Here is a 17118-nt window from a genome sequence, read left to right on the forward strand (position 1 = left end):
ACAATGTCTCTCTCTCTCTCTCTCTCTCTCTCTCTCTCTCTCTCTCTCTCTCTCTCTCTCTCTCTCTCTCTCTCTCTCTCTCTCTCTCTCTCTCTCTCTCCTCTTTTATAACTGATAGCTTCAGATGTCCCACCTGACAGTTTCCCCGATTTTCAGCCAGTTTAGCATATTTGCATGAATGTTGCTGAATGAATGAAGTTAGCTGTTAGCTGACGTTAGCTGCACAAGCTAGGCTAGCTAGTGTACGTAAAAGAAAGGCAGGAGCTGAGGCTCGGGTTGCGCCTTCGCTACGGCATCCCCCAAGGGACATATCATCGTCAACACCAGAACGACAAACATGAGACAGTCTGTTACATTCATGTTTTTATTTTGTGAAAATTATATTTAATATTAAGTATTACACCATTAGACCACCATTACATTTTTCCTCTCGCGCACCCCCTAGAGGCAGCTCGCGCACCCCACACTTTGGGAATCCCTGCCTTAAACAATCACTTCTGATGAAAAACAGAAACGTTAAAAACAAAAAATGTGTGGAAGACGAGGAAATGGGAATACCAAAATGAGTAAAGGAGTCCTGCATTCAACAGTCCTCTTTGTAAGTTCACTAATAAATGTGGATGAATATTTCATTTTTTCATGAATTTCTACGATGCCTAAATCTGAGAGCACTTGTCTATGCCAAGGTTAAATACATATGAGTAGATGGAGCTTGTGTTTCACCACAGCAGAGTAAAATGCCCACCAGGATTACTGTGATGCTGTTTCGACCAACGAGAGAGACGGCAGGGTGTGGCCGACAGGGAGAGAAAGACACAAGAGTGAGAGAAACTGGTGGATGCCCGCAGTAGTCCGATCTGGGTATCGGGATGAAAGACTAATCAGACCAGTAGGGGCGTAACGATACGCGTATTCGTATTGAACCGTTCGGTATGAGGCTCACGGTTCGGTACGCATGACGAACCGAATACGTTTAAAACCTTTATTTAACCAGGTAGTCCCATTGAGATGAAAAATCTCTTTTGCAAGATGTAAGTAACAATACAAGATGTAAGTAACAATATAACATTAAGGAGCAATTTTTGTTTTTTATGCTTATGTGTTGCTAAGGAGATGGGTCACTCAGGTATAGTTCCATCATTGTTCAAAGTCAAAGAATAACTTTACGATGTTAGTTGTAATGAATAAATATATTTTAAAATCAAGTACATTTCTCTGGCATTTATAGTTTTCTACTGTACCGAAACGTACCGAACCGTGGCTCCACTGTATCGTACCGAACCCAACCGTGAGTTTTGTGAACCGTTACACCCCTACAAACCAGCACCTGGTTCCCTCCGAAGTTTCCTTCAGGATACGGTGTCTCGCAGTTTTTTTGTACTTGAAGTGAATATGAACAATGAAGTATTCAGAAAAGTAAAAGTAACGACACAGAACTATTTTGATCAAAATATACTTAAAATACTAAAGGTAATAGTCATTATGCAGAGTGGCCCATTTCGAAATAATGTCAAATTAAATGACTATATTATAAATGCTGATTCATATGTTCATCAATTTAATGTTGAAGCTAATTTCAACTACTTGATATACTGCTGGTAGTTTAATCTATACTTATACATAATAATGTATTCATTGTCAGAATCTTCAGAGGGAAGAAATCTTCAAAATAAATGTGGTTAAGTAAAAAGTACAACATTATAAGTATAAAGTAGCAGAGAATGAAAAGTATAGCAGCCTATAAGTAGCCTACCTCAAAACTGAAGAGTAACTTTACATGAAGACAAGTCAGCAGTGGCAGCAGGACATGAAGACATTTAACACTTCATTCAAAAAGTACTTTTTTGTTATTATCACATTGCCACGTATTTACACGATGTAGTATTTATTCATTCTTTAAAGTCTTTAACAGTTGGTCAACAACACGTCAACAACCTGAGGACATTTGAATAGATTGTAGGAAAGTCAGCCAGATGAGAAAGAGTCAATATCAAGTATTGTATGCTTGGAGCCGGAGGAGGGGGAGGAAATGGGTGGCAGGACAACATCTGCGTGCTTCAACACATCCTCTTTCCTAGGTCTGGCCACCTTTCCTCTGGCCTTGAGCGGGATCTCTGGTCTAGCTGCGTCCTTCAACGTTCTCTCTGCTCTCTCGAGCTCTGTGCTGGGCCTCTGCACCTGCTTGGAGGCTGCGTGGGGAGCGGCTGGAGCGGGACAGGCAGAGGACGGGGTGCTAAAGTCAGTCTGCTGTGATTTAATCGTTGGACTGTTACTTAGCTTGTGCGCGAGGGCCGTGATTGGAGACAAGTGGTTGGAGGGTTTTGCGGCGGACATTAACGTCAGTGTAAGACGAGGTATTCTTCTGGGTTTACTTCTTGTAAGCTGCTTCTTGTGAGGTGATTGGTTGACTTTAGTCTTTGTTGATTTCTTCTTGCGGCTTTTAGGGTTTTGCTTTGAGACTTCGGTCGTCCTGTTGGTTTGCCCCTTGACCTTTCGCTTACTTCCTTTTAGCCCTCGCCTCTTCTTTCCACCCTCTTCTCCCTTATCTTCCTCTTCTCCCTCCTCGCCACATTCGCCTCTCTCTTCTTCATGCTCCGAAGCTTCGACCGGATCTTCTCCTTTCACAACCTCGCTTCCCCGCTGCCTTTCTTGGCTCGAGGGGGATGAGGGTTTGCTGCCGGCCGACGTAACGCGATTCTTCCTGCTTTTTCCCCTTTTACCGGTTTTTGATTGTTCGGGAATTATTCCACCCAGGAGGCCCTTTGCTGCCGCCCTCACCAGAACATCTTGGACCGTCTCTACCTTGGTGGGATCCGCCTGCAAAAGCGAGGGCAGCTTAAGATTTGATGCGAGAATGCAACACACTAAAACTACGGGTCTCTGGGGCTACATAGCACCAAGGAGATCTATACAGCAAAACAGCATGCTGTAGAAATGAGCCATAAAGTTAACCTGCAGAGGAGGGAGAGGAGAGCAGAGAGTGGGGGATGATTTGAAAGGCAACATGGTCTCATTCAGCATTTGCAGCTACACCTGTGAAAAATAATGTGCCGCAATTCATAGATATCACACAAAATCATGTTATCCACGAAATGATGAAAAACAAACAACAAAGACGTTAATGTTGATTTAGTTGTCACGTAACTTCCGTCATTATTTTAACCCAAACAACAATCTTTACTAAACCTAACTAAGTCGTTTTGTTGCCTAAACTTAACTGAGTTATTTCCTTCGAGGACGGAAGTTTATTTTGAAAAGACCGTATTCATGTAAGGAGCAGAAGTTGACACGTGTTGATAGTCACAGTCACAAGTCGCTTATCTTTGAGCTAAATGCTAACTTTGTTGTCGGCACGCTAACATGATGACGTTTAGCAAGTAGAACGTTTATCATGTTCACCGTCTTACTTCGGCGTGTTAGCAGCATGCTAATGTTTGCTAATGTGCACTAAAGCACAGCTGTCAGGTTTGTCTTGTTTTCCCAAGATTCTTGGACACATCTGTTATCTGATGTCTCTTGTGTCTCCCTTTGATTTTTAAAAGAGAGATTGTTGCCTTACCCCCCCCCCCCCCTCTACCTCTCTTTGGTGCCCTGTTGTCTATTTCAGATCCCTTTAAATCGACCTCTAGCACAGTTCCACTGGCGTGGAGCTGTTCGTCTGAGCAGCGGTGTGAAACACTCTGATTTACTTTGACGTGGTGATCATTCGATTTTAAATGACTGCACTGCCACCGGACAGGTGAGCAAGACCTTGCCCCCCCCCCCCCCCCCCCTGTGTGTGTGTGTGTGTGTGTGTGTGTGTGTGTGCGTGTTAGTATTGGGAAAAAAATAAACACGCTCACACATACAGTTCCCTCCCTGCACCATTTTTTTGAGCTGCAGGGGATCAAAGGAGCAGCATTTCATTTCCTCCTGGATGTACGTTTTATGAGTGGAGCGAGAGGATAAAAAGGGGAGGGAGGGGGGAGGGGGGCAAACAGACAGAGCAGCCAGGTGATGCAACAAGACCAGAGGGCTGCAAGAACGATACAGATAAGAATTATCCATTCATCTTCGCTGTGAAGCGCTGAAATGTTTCAGCAGCTCGGATGCATTTCATCTTGAACTTGTCTCTATTTTTTATGGGGTGTTGGAATAATGCTGCAGTGTTTCAGGGAGAGATAGTCAATGTGTTTGTGTGAGTGAGTGAGTGAGTGAGTGAGTGAGTGAGTGAGTGAGTGAGTGAGTGAGTGAGTGAGTGAGTGAGTGAGAGAGAGAGAGAGAGAGTGTGTGTGTGTGTGTGTGTGTGTGTGTGTGAGAGTGTGTGTGTGTGCGCAGACAAGCAGAGCCGCCCGACCTCCCAGCAGACGGACAGTAAAAGAGTGCAGCCTCAGCACTACTGCAAGGTCTCGTCGCAAAGCAATCGCAACACACACACACACACACACACACACACACACACACACACACACACACACACACACACACACACACACACACACACACACACACACACACACACACACACACACACACACACACACACACACACGCATCACAAAAACTCTGTTCCCGCTTCAAACCTCCAAACCTTGCCCTCACCTTTTTTTTCTCCCACCCCCTCTCTCACCTGTCGGGACAGCCGCGCGACGAAGCATCCGTTGGTGAACTGGGATGCTTCGAGCCGGAAGAACTTGGAGTCCGCCGTGTCCCCTGACTGGGAGTCGTCTGGGAAAATGGGGCCGGTCACCCTGAGAGAAAAAATGAAGCATTTTCAACTTGAATCCATCACTGCCACATTAATTCAGAGACATATTGCTTACAGGACTGGGAGTGTTGCACACAAGAATCTGCGGTTTCAGGAAATTATACAAAGGTTCCATGAATTATGTTGACAACCAAAACTAAAAAATGTATGTACAATTCTTGAAAAAGCTACAAATCGACTGTTGACACAGTGGGCACGACACATTGGTAACACTATTTGGACAGCAGTTCCAGATGCAATGTCACTGCCAGCTGTCACTGCCGGTTCCTGCGTAATTACATCTGGCGTCCTCAACATTGGATTTGTTGGTAAACGCTGGTGAACAATTCTCAGAGGACCAAACGCTGTTTAAATATGGAGATGACGTGCTGATGTGACCTTCATTCACGTGAAGAATTCTCGATGCAAAGCCATTGTTGGAAGCAAGACAACTGTGAGAGCGTAACATTTGCTCTCACTTCCATTCTTCAGCAGCTGGATGGAAACAACAATTTAAGTATTTAATAAATTGAGGCCCAGAGCATGTGGGCTTAAACTTTTATTGTTTGAATAAACGGGCACAGTGAAGTGTATTCAATTTCTTTATAATAGATTAATGTAACAACAGTCTGGAGCAGCATTGCCCTGCCCTCTCTGGTGACAGCAGTCTGTAACCACACCCAACAGTGATGTCACGGTGTACTGAGAAACCCTGGCGTACACTTCCACTGTATCAAGGTGGGAATATTGTGGCCACCTGTAAAAGCTGCTTTTTAAAATGAATAGTTTTCTCCAGGTTGTATACATCTTTCGAGAGCTTTATGATAATTTTCTGGCATAACAGAGGCTAACAGTAAACTAATAATAATAATAACTAATAAGTATCACAGAAATACACAAAACAAACTCAAATCTGTTAAACTTACAAAACTTAAAAGTCAGTAGAAACCCTTTATAAATCCATGGATATGAGCTGTATCGATACCTCAAGTGGTCTGGTTTGTTAGGCCTCCCACTATACTTCAACACTGCATTTAACTTGAAATATATCAGAAAATAAAGAGGCAATGACACATATTATGCATAAAAACAACAGAGGCATACATAATGTTTGTTTTACTGCTAGGTCCTCCCTATCCTATTCTTTGAAAGATCCTTATTGAAGAAGTGCCAACAGGACTTCTTTAGTGCTGTAAACACAGAGGGGAAGCGGCTGCTGGTCGTCTCACTGCACATTGGTGAGTTGATAAAAGAGCTTATGTGACCAAATGTAATGACATTTGGATTGATGGCGAGAAATGAGTTGTGTGGAGCAGCAGGCGTGAAACAGACTCTCCACCCCATTACATCAACTCTAGGATTAACCACTGTCCCCACGGCAACCGCAGCTGATCCTTTATATACTGTCATCAGGCCTGGTGCCTGTAACCTCTCTCACACTCTCTCACACACGCACACACACACATGTACATACAGTATATAAAGTGGAGATGTGAGATATGCTGTCATATTTACACTAGTCAGACATTATCTACTCTCTCTCCTGCTGTGTGTAATTCTCAGAGCTGAAGCTCCTCACTCCAACAACCAACACTGCTCCCAGTAGACCACACATCCCAAAACAATTCCTCGTTCAGTTATTCATTCACGTGCAATATAAATAATATGTTCAATGAGTGGGTTCTGCAGTTAGATACGCAATACAGCATGATGTTCAATTAGTAAATGATGGTCCCTTTTAAAGTCAAATAGACCATAAAGCAGGTTATGCTTCAGGGCGGGCTTACTGTGATTGACAGCTCTCTGCTGCTACTAGAGCCGTATACGCCGTCTCTACGCCACTCCTCCTCATTCCAAATATGGTCACTTCCATTCACTGGTTGCAAGAACCCAAGATGGCGACGGCCATTCCGACGAACTCAAGGCTTCAAAACGGTAGACCAAAAACCAGTGGGTAACGCCACGATGACTACTTCCACTTCTTACATAGTCTACGATCGGCATGTTAGCATAGCGTGTTTCCTGCTAATTAGCAAATGCTAGCATGATAACACACTATGCGAACATTGTGAACATAAAAACTTTAAACTAGCCATAAACCTTATACCAGACATCAGCATGTTAGCATTGCCATTGTGCGCATGTTAGCTTGCTGATGTTAGCATTCAGCACAGCCTCACAGAGCCTCTTTGGTTTGTTTGGATTAAAGACAGGTGGGTTTTACAAGTGAACATCTTGTTGGATCTCAGTGAAAGTAATGGTCTTGAATTGAATGATCTGACAGTATCTCAGGGACAGTTAGAGCACAGTCGGATTCAAAGTGAATTTTTTGCTAAAGCAGGTGAGCTTCACTTTGAGCTGCCAATCACCTTTCGCTCTCTGGTCGGGTAGTGGAGGGAAAAGTGTGTAAATGCCTTCAGCTTGGTGCTTCCTTTAAATGCACCTAGATCTACTTTTTCTAACAGCACTTATTGTTTTATGTTTTCGTATTACATGTGTGGTTTGAGCCTGTGTGCAAGTAATGAAAATAACATCATTAAATACTTAATAGACAGATAACTAATACCTAAACAAAGGGAGAGAGCAGGTTTGTGTGTGTGTGTGTTTACCTGAAGGGCAGCAGTTTGGGGTGAGTGCGTGCTTTCTCGATCACTCTTTTCACCAGCTGTTCATTTTCCTCAGGATACACTGAGCGCGTGCAGTAGACCAACGTCTGGACCTTTGGGACTGACAGGGAAGACAGTACAGTGTTGTAGTGGTGCGTATATGCGTGCTGTGTGTGGTCACCTCCCTTTTAATATGTACTCACAGGACAGAGCGTGTGCCAGTAGTCGTGCCTGCTGGTCGGCCATTTTGTGTATTTTGCTCCGGGACACAGAATTGTGACACAAGTCTGGCAGGAGATCCCAGTCTGACAACAGGATGAAACGTACTCAGCATTCGTATCATATATGGGAAATGAAATGGGAAGACACTGCCTCTGTCAGTATCTCAGTTTCTACCGGTTGATTTGTACGTATACCTCCGTGTTCGCTGTGGATGGCGGGCACGGGGTCATTGAGCGCGGAGGACGAGCACTGGGGCAGCACTACGATGATCTCTAAGCGCTGGACGGCGGCGTGCCACTCGTCCAGACCGCAGAAGGCTTCTGACAGGACTCGCACGTCTACATTGGGCATGAATTTGCATCAGGAAATCATAAATGGAAATTGAATCGGAAATATTCCATAAAGGCTCACAGCAATGTCCACCCCACTTGCATAACAGGCCTATACTTTTCTCTCTCTAACGTGCTTCCATCGCTCACTTTTGATGTCCATTTGTGCGAGCAGTTCTTGCATCTCCTCTAGCTGCGCGGGCGTGTGATCGGCGGCACACACGAGCGCTCGGCCGGAGCGGGAGGCGGCCGCCACAGACACGTGAGCCACGGTCACGGCCGAGAAGGACCCCGCCACCAGGACGTCGCCTTTGTCGAACAGCAGGGGGCGTAACGCGCTCACCGCCACGCACAGGCTCCTGTCCTGCGGGGGGGGGGGAAAGAGACACACGGATGGACGCGTCGTTCACGCACACGTGGAGGATCGTCTTCCCTTTCTTTTACAAAACTGTCCTCTCCGGTGTTACAGATCACCGCGTTGCTAATCAGGATTAAAAGCAAACCGGCTTCTTTCGGTTACACAGATTAGCAACTTTAAACTTCATGTCATAAAAAGGGAATCCGACTGCAAACTTTGAATCTGTCTCTCAGCAGTAAAATGAAGCTATTCATGTGTCTAAGAAGAACAACAAGTCAACCCCTGGAGTGATTCATTACATTTACTCCTGGTTAACTCATTGGGCAACCAGTGAGTAGCATATTTTGGGGACTTTTTAATATTCTTTAAAGCCCATAATTCTGCTTTAAATGAAGTGGACAGACAGAAACACATGTGCTTGGTGCTCCATAAGTACAGAAACCAGAAGATTGGGGTCATTTGTGACAAATGGTTGGCCAGCAAAAATAAGAACATTGTTTAATTTCTTTATTATTTTCACTTCTTAGCTCACCTCTAATTTTAACTTCACTTCCTGGTAACTTTTCACTCACGTAGATTTATAAACCAGCATTTGTACTCTCTCCACCAGTCATCTTGTACCTGTCTTCTAAGATGATCTACAAAGGTCTATTATTGTGAAGCATATTTCCACACTTCACTCCACACACGCGTGTCCATGTAGTACCTGTGTTTTGAGTGCATGTGTGCTTGTGAGGCTGCTGTGCCGCAGCAGAGCATGAAGCTGCCGTGAGAAGACGAGTGTGTCCGGACAGAGAGGGTCTCTGCAGAACGTCGCCTCTCTGAGGTCTGTCAACAGCTCCACCTCACACAAGCCGGCGCCTCGCAGCGCTTCGCTCACTTCCTCAACACTACGGAGGAGAGGAGATGTTTTCTGCTCGATTGGACGCTTCATTTGAGGCAGTGACATAGTGGGGTTCTCCTGTTCTCAGGGTTGTCTGATGAATGGTGTTACCACAGGAACACATGCTGAACCTTTCTGTCTGAGATGCGCTCCAGTCAACTTCACTCACCATTAACCTCATCCTGCAATCCCCCCCTCCCCCAAACAGAGCCTGTCACGATAAACGCACAGTGTCACTTCATAAACGGCCACTGTGTTAAAGTTTAACACTTGTCTTTATACTGACGTCACCTGCTCCCATAGATCTAACAACCCTTGCTGGTTTAGACCTGGCAGAAGTGTCTTTAACTTACATTCTCTCAGCAGCAGCAAGTCAGATCGTATAGAAGTCTATGAGAAAATGAGTCTACTTCTCTCTTGATTTATACCTCAGCAAACATTGTAAATATGAGTTTATGGTCTCAATCTCTAGTTTCAAGTCTTCTTCAATACAGCATGATGTTCATTGAGTAATATATGGTTATATTAGAGTAAATTAGACAATAAAGTATTGTATGCTTTAGGGCGGGCTTACTGTGATTGACAGGTTTCTACCAGAACCGTATACGGTGTCTCTACGTCACTCTTCCGGATTTCAAATATGATAACTTCCATTCATTGGTTGCAAAAAACAACAACATGATCCGTGTTTACTGTTTACCTTGTCTTGAGAGTATTGACCCATGCATACAGTGGCAGACATTTTGCTCTGTGCTGTTTAGTCCTGACAGGATCAGACAGAAAACAGGAGATGCTCTGCAGATTCTGTTTCACTCTGCAGCGAGCAAGAGATGCTGCCAGCTTGGTTTTACACCTGTAATAAACACACACAGAACACACACACCATCATCGTAAACATACTTCAGGTCACATTTTCACGTCTCCTAAATTCAGATTGTGCGATATCCAGAATTAACTACAGTAAAAAAAACCTCTTCAACGCGAGAAGCAAAAACACGTTCCATCTCCTCTCACACACACACACACACACACACACACACACACACACACACACACACACACACACACACACACACACACACACACACACACACACACACACACACACACACACACACACACACACCTCTGCAGACTGCCCTCCAGGTCCCTGACTTCCTGCAGAGGCTCCTCTCCTTCCTTCGTTGAACGCTCACGCAGCAAAAAGCGTCGGTCCTGGAAGTCAAACAGCATCACCATCGCCAATGGCAACAAGTCGCCGCACTGCAAAACATGAGTGCTTCCTTCATCATCATCATCATCATCATCATCGTCACCATCATCATCGTCATCATCATCATCATCATTGTCATCATCATCGTCGGCGGCGGCATCATCATCCTCATCGTCATCATCATCCTCATCATCATCATCCTCATCATCCTCATCATCATTGGCGGCGGCGGCGGCATCATCATCCTCATCCTCATCATCCTCATCATCATCATCATCATCATCATCATAATATAGACAAGAAAAATTCAATCGCAACAGACCTTGTTCCACAGACATTCTGACTCGTCATAGAGAGAGAAGCACATGAAACTTTGTTAACGATGGCTCGGTTCCATCAGGTGTCCCAGTGAGTCACGACAGTGAGCCAGTATGCACAATCAGGACCCCGGAGCGAGCGCACTTAAATACCATGCAGTAGATTTCAATGTTATCCACTAGACCTGTACAAGCCAAAGCGTCCGCTGCCGATTGTAATCATTGTCACTCGGAGGCAGCGCAAACAAACTGTAAACACAACATTGCCATCTCTTAAACCCTGGGCTGGCTCATCATCCAGGCGGCAATCTCCAGTTCTGCTGAGTGAAGCCAATGAGGAAGTGTCTTAAAACTTGCATTCTCTCTACTGATCAGCAGGGGGCGACTCCTCCGGTTGAATAAAAGATTGTATGGAAGTGTATGAGAAAATGACTCTACTTCTAACTTGATTTATGACCTCAGTAAACATTGTAAACATGACTTTATGGTCTCAATCTCTAGTTTCAAGTCTTCTTCAATACAGCATGATTTTCATTTGGTAAATGATGGTCCATTTAGAGTCAAATATTCCATAAAGCAGAGTACGCTTTAGGGCGGGCTTACTGTGATTGACAGGTCTCTGCCGCTACCAGAGCCGTATACGGTGTCACTACGTCACTCCTCCGCATTCCAAATATGGTATCTTCTGTTCATTGGCTGCGGAAAAAACAACATGGCAACGGCTGTAATCCAAGATGGCCACGGCTAAATCGTCGAACTTGAGGCTTGAAAACAACAGTCCACAAACCAATGAGTGACATCACGATGAGTACGTCCACTTCTTAAATACAGTTTCTGTTCACTGGGTGTCCATTATTAATCTCTGTTTTTGGTCTCCTCCCTACTCCTGAGGGACAAATCTGGCTCAAAACAGCTAAATCCTCCACTATGTCCACTGCGTCCGTCTGCAGTTTGGTGCTGAAGATGTACACTGGGTTTTTTATAACTTTTTTTGCTGAACGTGTGGGTTTGTCACTACAAGTGACCTCTTTTCACTCTAGCTTACATGTAGTCATGTGATCCATTTTGAATATATAAATGCATATAAAGTAAATATTTCCCCTTCTTTCTTTTATGGCCACTAACACACCATCCTTTCCCTCAACCTCTTTTCTCTAGGTGTGTGTGTGTGTGTGTGTGTGGGTGTGTGTGTGTGTGGGGGGCAGAATATGTACAGCAGGCTATATTGTGGCAAAGCGGTGTGTGGAATCACAAAGAGCTGCGTGACCGGTTTTATAGTCACACTTTCAGCCTAATGATCTGTCAAACTGTTCTGTATGTTTCACCCATCCCTCAATAAAATCATTCTTTCCACACACACACACACACACACACACACACACACACACACACACACACACACACACACACAGGCTGTGTCCTTGTCCATGTGTGTGCCATCGCACTGTGTTTTATCGTGTCATTTATAGTCTCCCAGTTGGGGAGTGCGTCTGCCTTCTCTCCTGTGTGCATCATTTGCCATTTATAACCAGCCAGACTACGTACAGATCTGAATACAAATGACCTTTAACTGCATCCCCGTCGCCCTCACTCATTTTACCTCACACTGATGGAGTGCATCTATACGGAGAGAGAGAATACGGCTGCTTTATTAGAAGACAAATAACTCGCAGACATTTTAACAAGTGCTGAAGTGCTTTTTAGTTTTAGTTAGAGGCGACTGTTCGTTCTCAGCGACATTGGTGGCTCCTGAAGAGGTTAGTGTAGATACCATCAGTCATATCAGAACTGGAGGGTATTTCTTCACTAAAAAAAGAATAAGAACGACACTGAAGGCTTTTCACAATGGAAAAGATGTTATTCGCTCTTCTCCTGGTTCGCTTTGATAAGAGTCTGATTGACAGATGGTTCATCCAATCACCTGCCACGTGTTTTTTTTTTGGGAAAGTGCCTACCGTTTTCCAAACGGTTTCCTATGACGGCATCGAACCATCTGGCGGGTCAGGTTAGGGGTTTGAGATCACTCGTGTCAAATCTGGTGGGACTCACAATGTGCTGGGTCGTGTGGAAGCAGCTGTCGGCAATCATGTCCTCCAGTAAATCTTGATCTAGGAGGAAAACAATGTTGGTAATGGACAAAAAAATTATCAGAACATCAGTAAGATGCATTTAAGACACGCTGAGGCTAACTTCAAAAGCGTGGTTCCTTCAAATGACAAAAGCACGAACAAAAGCATTTTGATAGCACTGTTTCTTTAAGAAAAAGTTGTTTTTGTTACTCCAGATAATCCATAGACCTGGCCTTTAACAGTTAACATGGGGACCATTTCTTAAGACTCGACTAATCAGAGCAAGGGCATTGTCTCTGTAAAGAGATGTCACTACAATTTGTTTTGGTATCATGGTATCATTATTTGACTGTTTTTGGCCACTTGGGGGCAGCAGAAGGCACAAGACTGACATAATATCATCTGTTAAAGTTGTTATGTCAAATATGTTCGTAAGCAGTTGCCTACTTGCACATTCAGCAGCAACATTCTCTTTAATTTAGAGTGGCGGTTCTGGTCACCTGACGAAAGTCTGCAAATATTCACTCTACTTTTTGCTCTGATTTGGTTCTCCTGAGACAAAAATCTGTGTCTTTACCTGCTAAATGCTCCACTAACTTCACCAGCTGGTCAGTTACTCTGTTTGTGAACCACTTGCTGCTGGGCTAGTAGTGTACAGTGTGTTTATTAGAGTTTTCTTTGGGGAAATTACGTTGATTAGAGTGGTGAGAGTGAACCATAACAGTAAAGTCAAGGGTAAAATAAAAACAACAATTTAAAAGAAGTCAAAATGCTCTGTAAAGCTGAGGGTAACTGCAACCTGAGGTGATTTGTCTCTGTGGGTTCCACACTACACGTGAAAGTGTATGGTTCTGTGTATGGGACCCATTGATAATATGAAAATATTCATCAGTGCAGCTTTAAATGTCATTTTATAACTGCTTTTTGCAACACGGAACCACAAGTCCATTCAAATTCATTGTGCTCAGTGCAATATCTCCAAACCTGGCCAAATCAATTTTTTTAAACTATATGCAGATACCAGCCCCCCCCCTACACGTGCAGTCAAATACTGTGTGTGCTTGCTGTACGAGTGCGTACATGTACATTTGTGTGTGTGCGGGTGTGTGTGTGTGTGTTTCCATGACATGCACCCTCTTATCACCTCCCATACAGACATCTGCTGTACCTCCAACTCAAGTAATTTGCAGTCCCACGGAGGAATGAAATGTTCGACTACATACTATTTAATCTACAGTCCGCAGTTGAAGCCGCAATTCAAAAGTGAATATTGGGGTTGACACATGCTGGAGCTCCACCGCCATTCATTATAGAGATAAGGCCTCCCGTACAGGAGGTGGCTAAGGTTTCGCAGGGAAAGCGGCAGAATAGATCAAGTTAATTTCTCCTCCGACTTTATGTTTAGCCATCAGTCCGGCCTCTCGGCATGCGTGGTTCTACGTAAATCTCAAATCTGGTGACTTCTGTGATAAATACATTTGAGTGTGTTGAAGGCGAGTTGGTAGGCCCGTCTCTGGGCGGTTTTGTCTCTGCTCTCTGGTACCGGCGTGTCCGTCCTCCTCCCATAATGCAGGAGTTGTTGCGTGACCGGCTTCTCCGTGCGCAGCCGGCGGAAGATGGCTGCTGCTTGCAGGTAGGCCCGATCTGACGGAGGAGAGGCTGCAGAGAGAGGGGAGGAAGTGCATTGAGACATTAAAGCAGATCGTTGCCATGAGAGGAGGGACGAGACATCAGAGGAGGAAGTGGAAGGCGCATGCCCTTAGAGGTAATACTGTGTATTGACGCTGTAGGTGCTCCATCCGAAACAGTAAAAGGAGACGATGTTCAGGATACAGTTTCAAAATTGGGGCGACCGCTTTGTTTAGTTTTTTCTGCTTCAACTGGCGCGTTCAGCTCAGCTATAGTTGACTGCAACCTGAGGCCACACAGGTGTATTTGAGAGCCTTGTCTTTCCTTTCAAAATAAAAGCCATCTCCCCTTTGTGCTGCTGTCATCATCACACATCCGTGTGCGACCACGCTTCTCTTACTTGATGAATGTCTCAATGTTGAGAGAAACCTTTCACCAGAAAATGTAGATTGAAAACTTTTGAATATGATTAAATGTCTACCTGGTGACTGTAACAAGGAATGGAGACAAGGAAGAGGAAGTAGAAATGGGAGGGTCTCCTTGTGGTCTTGATGTGGGATGAAGATCTCAGAGGTTGTGTTCACGTCCTCGCTGGAGCCCACTGTGTGAGAGGGGGAAAACAGCAGCATATAAAGACCTCACCTATGTCTCTTTCAGTTCCTGCCATCTTGCATAACAAACAGACACAAACTCTGTTTGCTTACAGAGTTGAATCCGAGCCGAGCAAGTGTAAATCAGACGCGTAGCATTACTCGTGGCTGACATGCGATCCGACTTCCAGTTTTCTGTGAATGTGAGACTGTGCGGCTGCAAAGGACGCCGCGGGTAATTGGGCTCCTACTGGTGCAATTGGGCCGACGGGCCAGATCAGTCGGCATGAATAAATAATGTCCCGCTGTCTGACCCTGGACAAAGGTCCACGTCTCACTGACCTGTCTCACTCATCAGTGTGCAACACACACACACACACACACACACACACACACACACACACACACACACACACACACACACACACACACACACACACACACACACACACACACACACACACACACACACACACAGAGATATCAAGTACCATCTGTGTGTGCTAGTCTGGACAGTTTTTAGCTAATATTCCAATAAAAATCACTTGAAATAATGATATGATCATGTAATGTGTTCAGTTGATTTATTGTTGTTAAACAAAAGTTTAATTTGTTACTTTTCCAACTGAATATCGTTTTAATTATAAACTCTAGCTTTGCCTTTGCCAGAGTCGGTAAAAGGACGCGAACGCCGGTGAATTAGCCGCGCGCCGGAATTAGCCGCGCGCCGGAATTAGCCGTGCGCCGTCCTCTTCCTGGTTCGGACTAACTTCTATCCTCGAGGATATGGACTTGTTCCAGGGTCGCCAACATTACCATCAATGCTGTCAACACATCCCAGACCGTAATTCAAATATACACTCATATGCTGACTCATATTAGCAGTACTGTGAAAATACAGAGACACTTTTCAGAGTAAAAGATCATCGTCCGAGAGTGCAACTCAAGTATCCTTACTTTGATACGTATAAATTAATATCACTTACACTTTGATGGCGATCTCCAAAGAAAATGACAGCGAAAAGACCCGAAAATGCCTCTCACCCGATACGTCCAAACCAGGCCAATAGCGGCTAGCGCAGTCTGAACCAGGACACAGAGACGTTAACAGTATACAAGTCTGCAGGATGCGGTTTTGAACCTCGAACCCGTGACGTCCCTTGACTCGACAATAAGAATTGGCGCATGAGGATTAACAGTTGCAGGGACCACTGGCTTCTAATTAAAGTGGATTGATGGAGAGAAACACAGGCGGAGTGTGTAATCAGCTTTCACAGCACTCATCAATGTTCAAGCACAAAATTGGAATTGACCAGAAATGTGCAGCGTGTCCAATAAGGCCGGTGCAAATGGAATGAATTAATGAATATTAAACGGCGTGATTTAATGACTGTGGAGGCAGTTTCCTCCCCTCAATCTTAAGTCCACTTTAGAGGAGCAGGGCTGGAAGAAAGGGCTACAACAGCTTAGCAGTAATCTGCATGGGTGATGATGGGATGTTTAAAATTGCATGGCAGGTCTTTTACCTTTGTCGTTGAGAATCCTCCTCACGGGAGCGATGCAGCTCATCTTCACTCAAAAAAAAACGCCGCCCGAGCAAATATCCAAGACCGGCTGTCAAACCGCAAACTGGTAATTTTCTGCTCCGGGTTTGGGTATCACGCAGCCCCATTGAGTTAGATCACTTCACACACTCACAGCCTCTTTGTCATGCCTGGTTTCATCCTGTCCTGAGTTTGAAGTACCATGGCAACAATATGATAATGAGCCTTTCATCTCTGTGACTGATGTACAGTAAAATACTTGATACACTCTGTTTAGGACAACTATTAATACTAATGTTACGGACGTGTTATCACTGTGAGATCTCTTCTTAACTGAATACAGTCGACCTCCGACCAGCTGGAGTTGTTAACTTTATCACACTGCACTGTCTGCCCTAACGAGTGACAGGCAGATGAGACTGTCCCCTAGTGGGGACAGGATGTCCCACTTGGGATTATTATACTTTCATTCACCAAAGGGATCAGAGTGGAAGGAAGCCTCTCGGAGTAGAGGTCAAGTTGAAAATGCAGCTTTGGTTCGCACCTTGTCATCACATCCCGCCCACTCAGAGTATTTCTATTAGCCAAGAATTGCATGAGCGAACTCACTCCGAGTCGGTTAACCTTTCCCT

At 44.6% G+C, this 17118-nt stretch overlaps 1 protein-coding gene across 1 annotated transcript; it reads right to left on the reverse strand.

The window, feature by feature from the left end:
• Positions 1 to 1965: 1965 nt before the first annotated feature.
• Positions 1966 to 15019, reverse strand: LOC306784591 (putative methyltransferase NSUN7; the record flags this gene model as incomplete). Its single annotated transcript, XM_079278622.1, has 12 exons — positions 1966 to 2817; positions 4610 to 4730; positions 7336 to 7453; positions 7536 to 7637; positions 7749 to 7892; positions 8034 to 8247; positions 8948 to 9131; positions 9825 to 9977; positions 10251 to 10387; positions 12704 to 12762; positions 14200 to 14382; positions 14995 to 15019. The coding sequence occupies 12 exons, from the start codon at positions 15017 to 15019 to the stop codon at positions 1966 to 1968; spliced, it is 2292 nt and encodes a 763-aa protein (XP_079134748.1).
• Between the last annotated feature and the right edge of the window lie 2099 nt (positions 15020 to 17118).

The sequence above is a fragment of the Melanostigma gelatinosum genome (genome assembly GCF_949748355.1).
Source record: "Melanostigma gelatinosum genome assembly, chromosome: 11".
NCBI classification, from domain to species: domain Eukaryota; kingdom Metazoa; phylum Chordata; class Actinopteri; order Perciformes; family Zoarcidae; genus Melanostigma; species Melanostigma gelatinosum.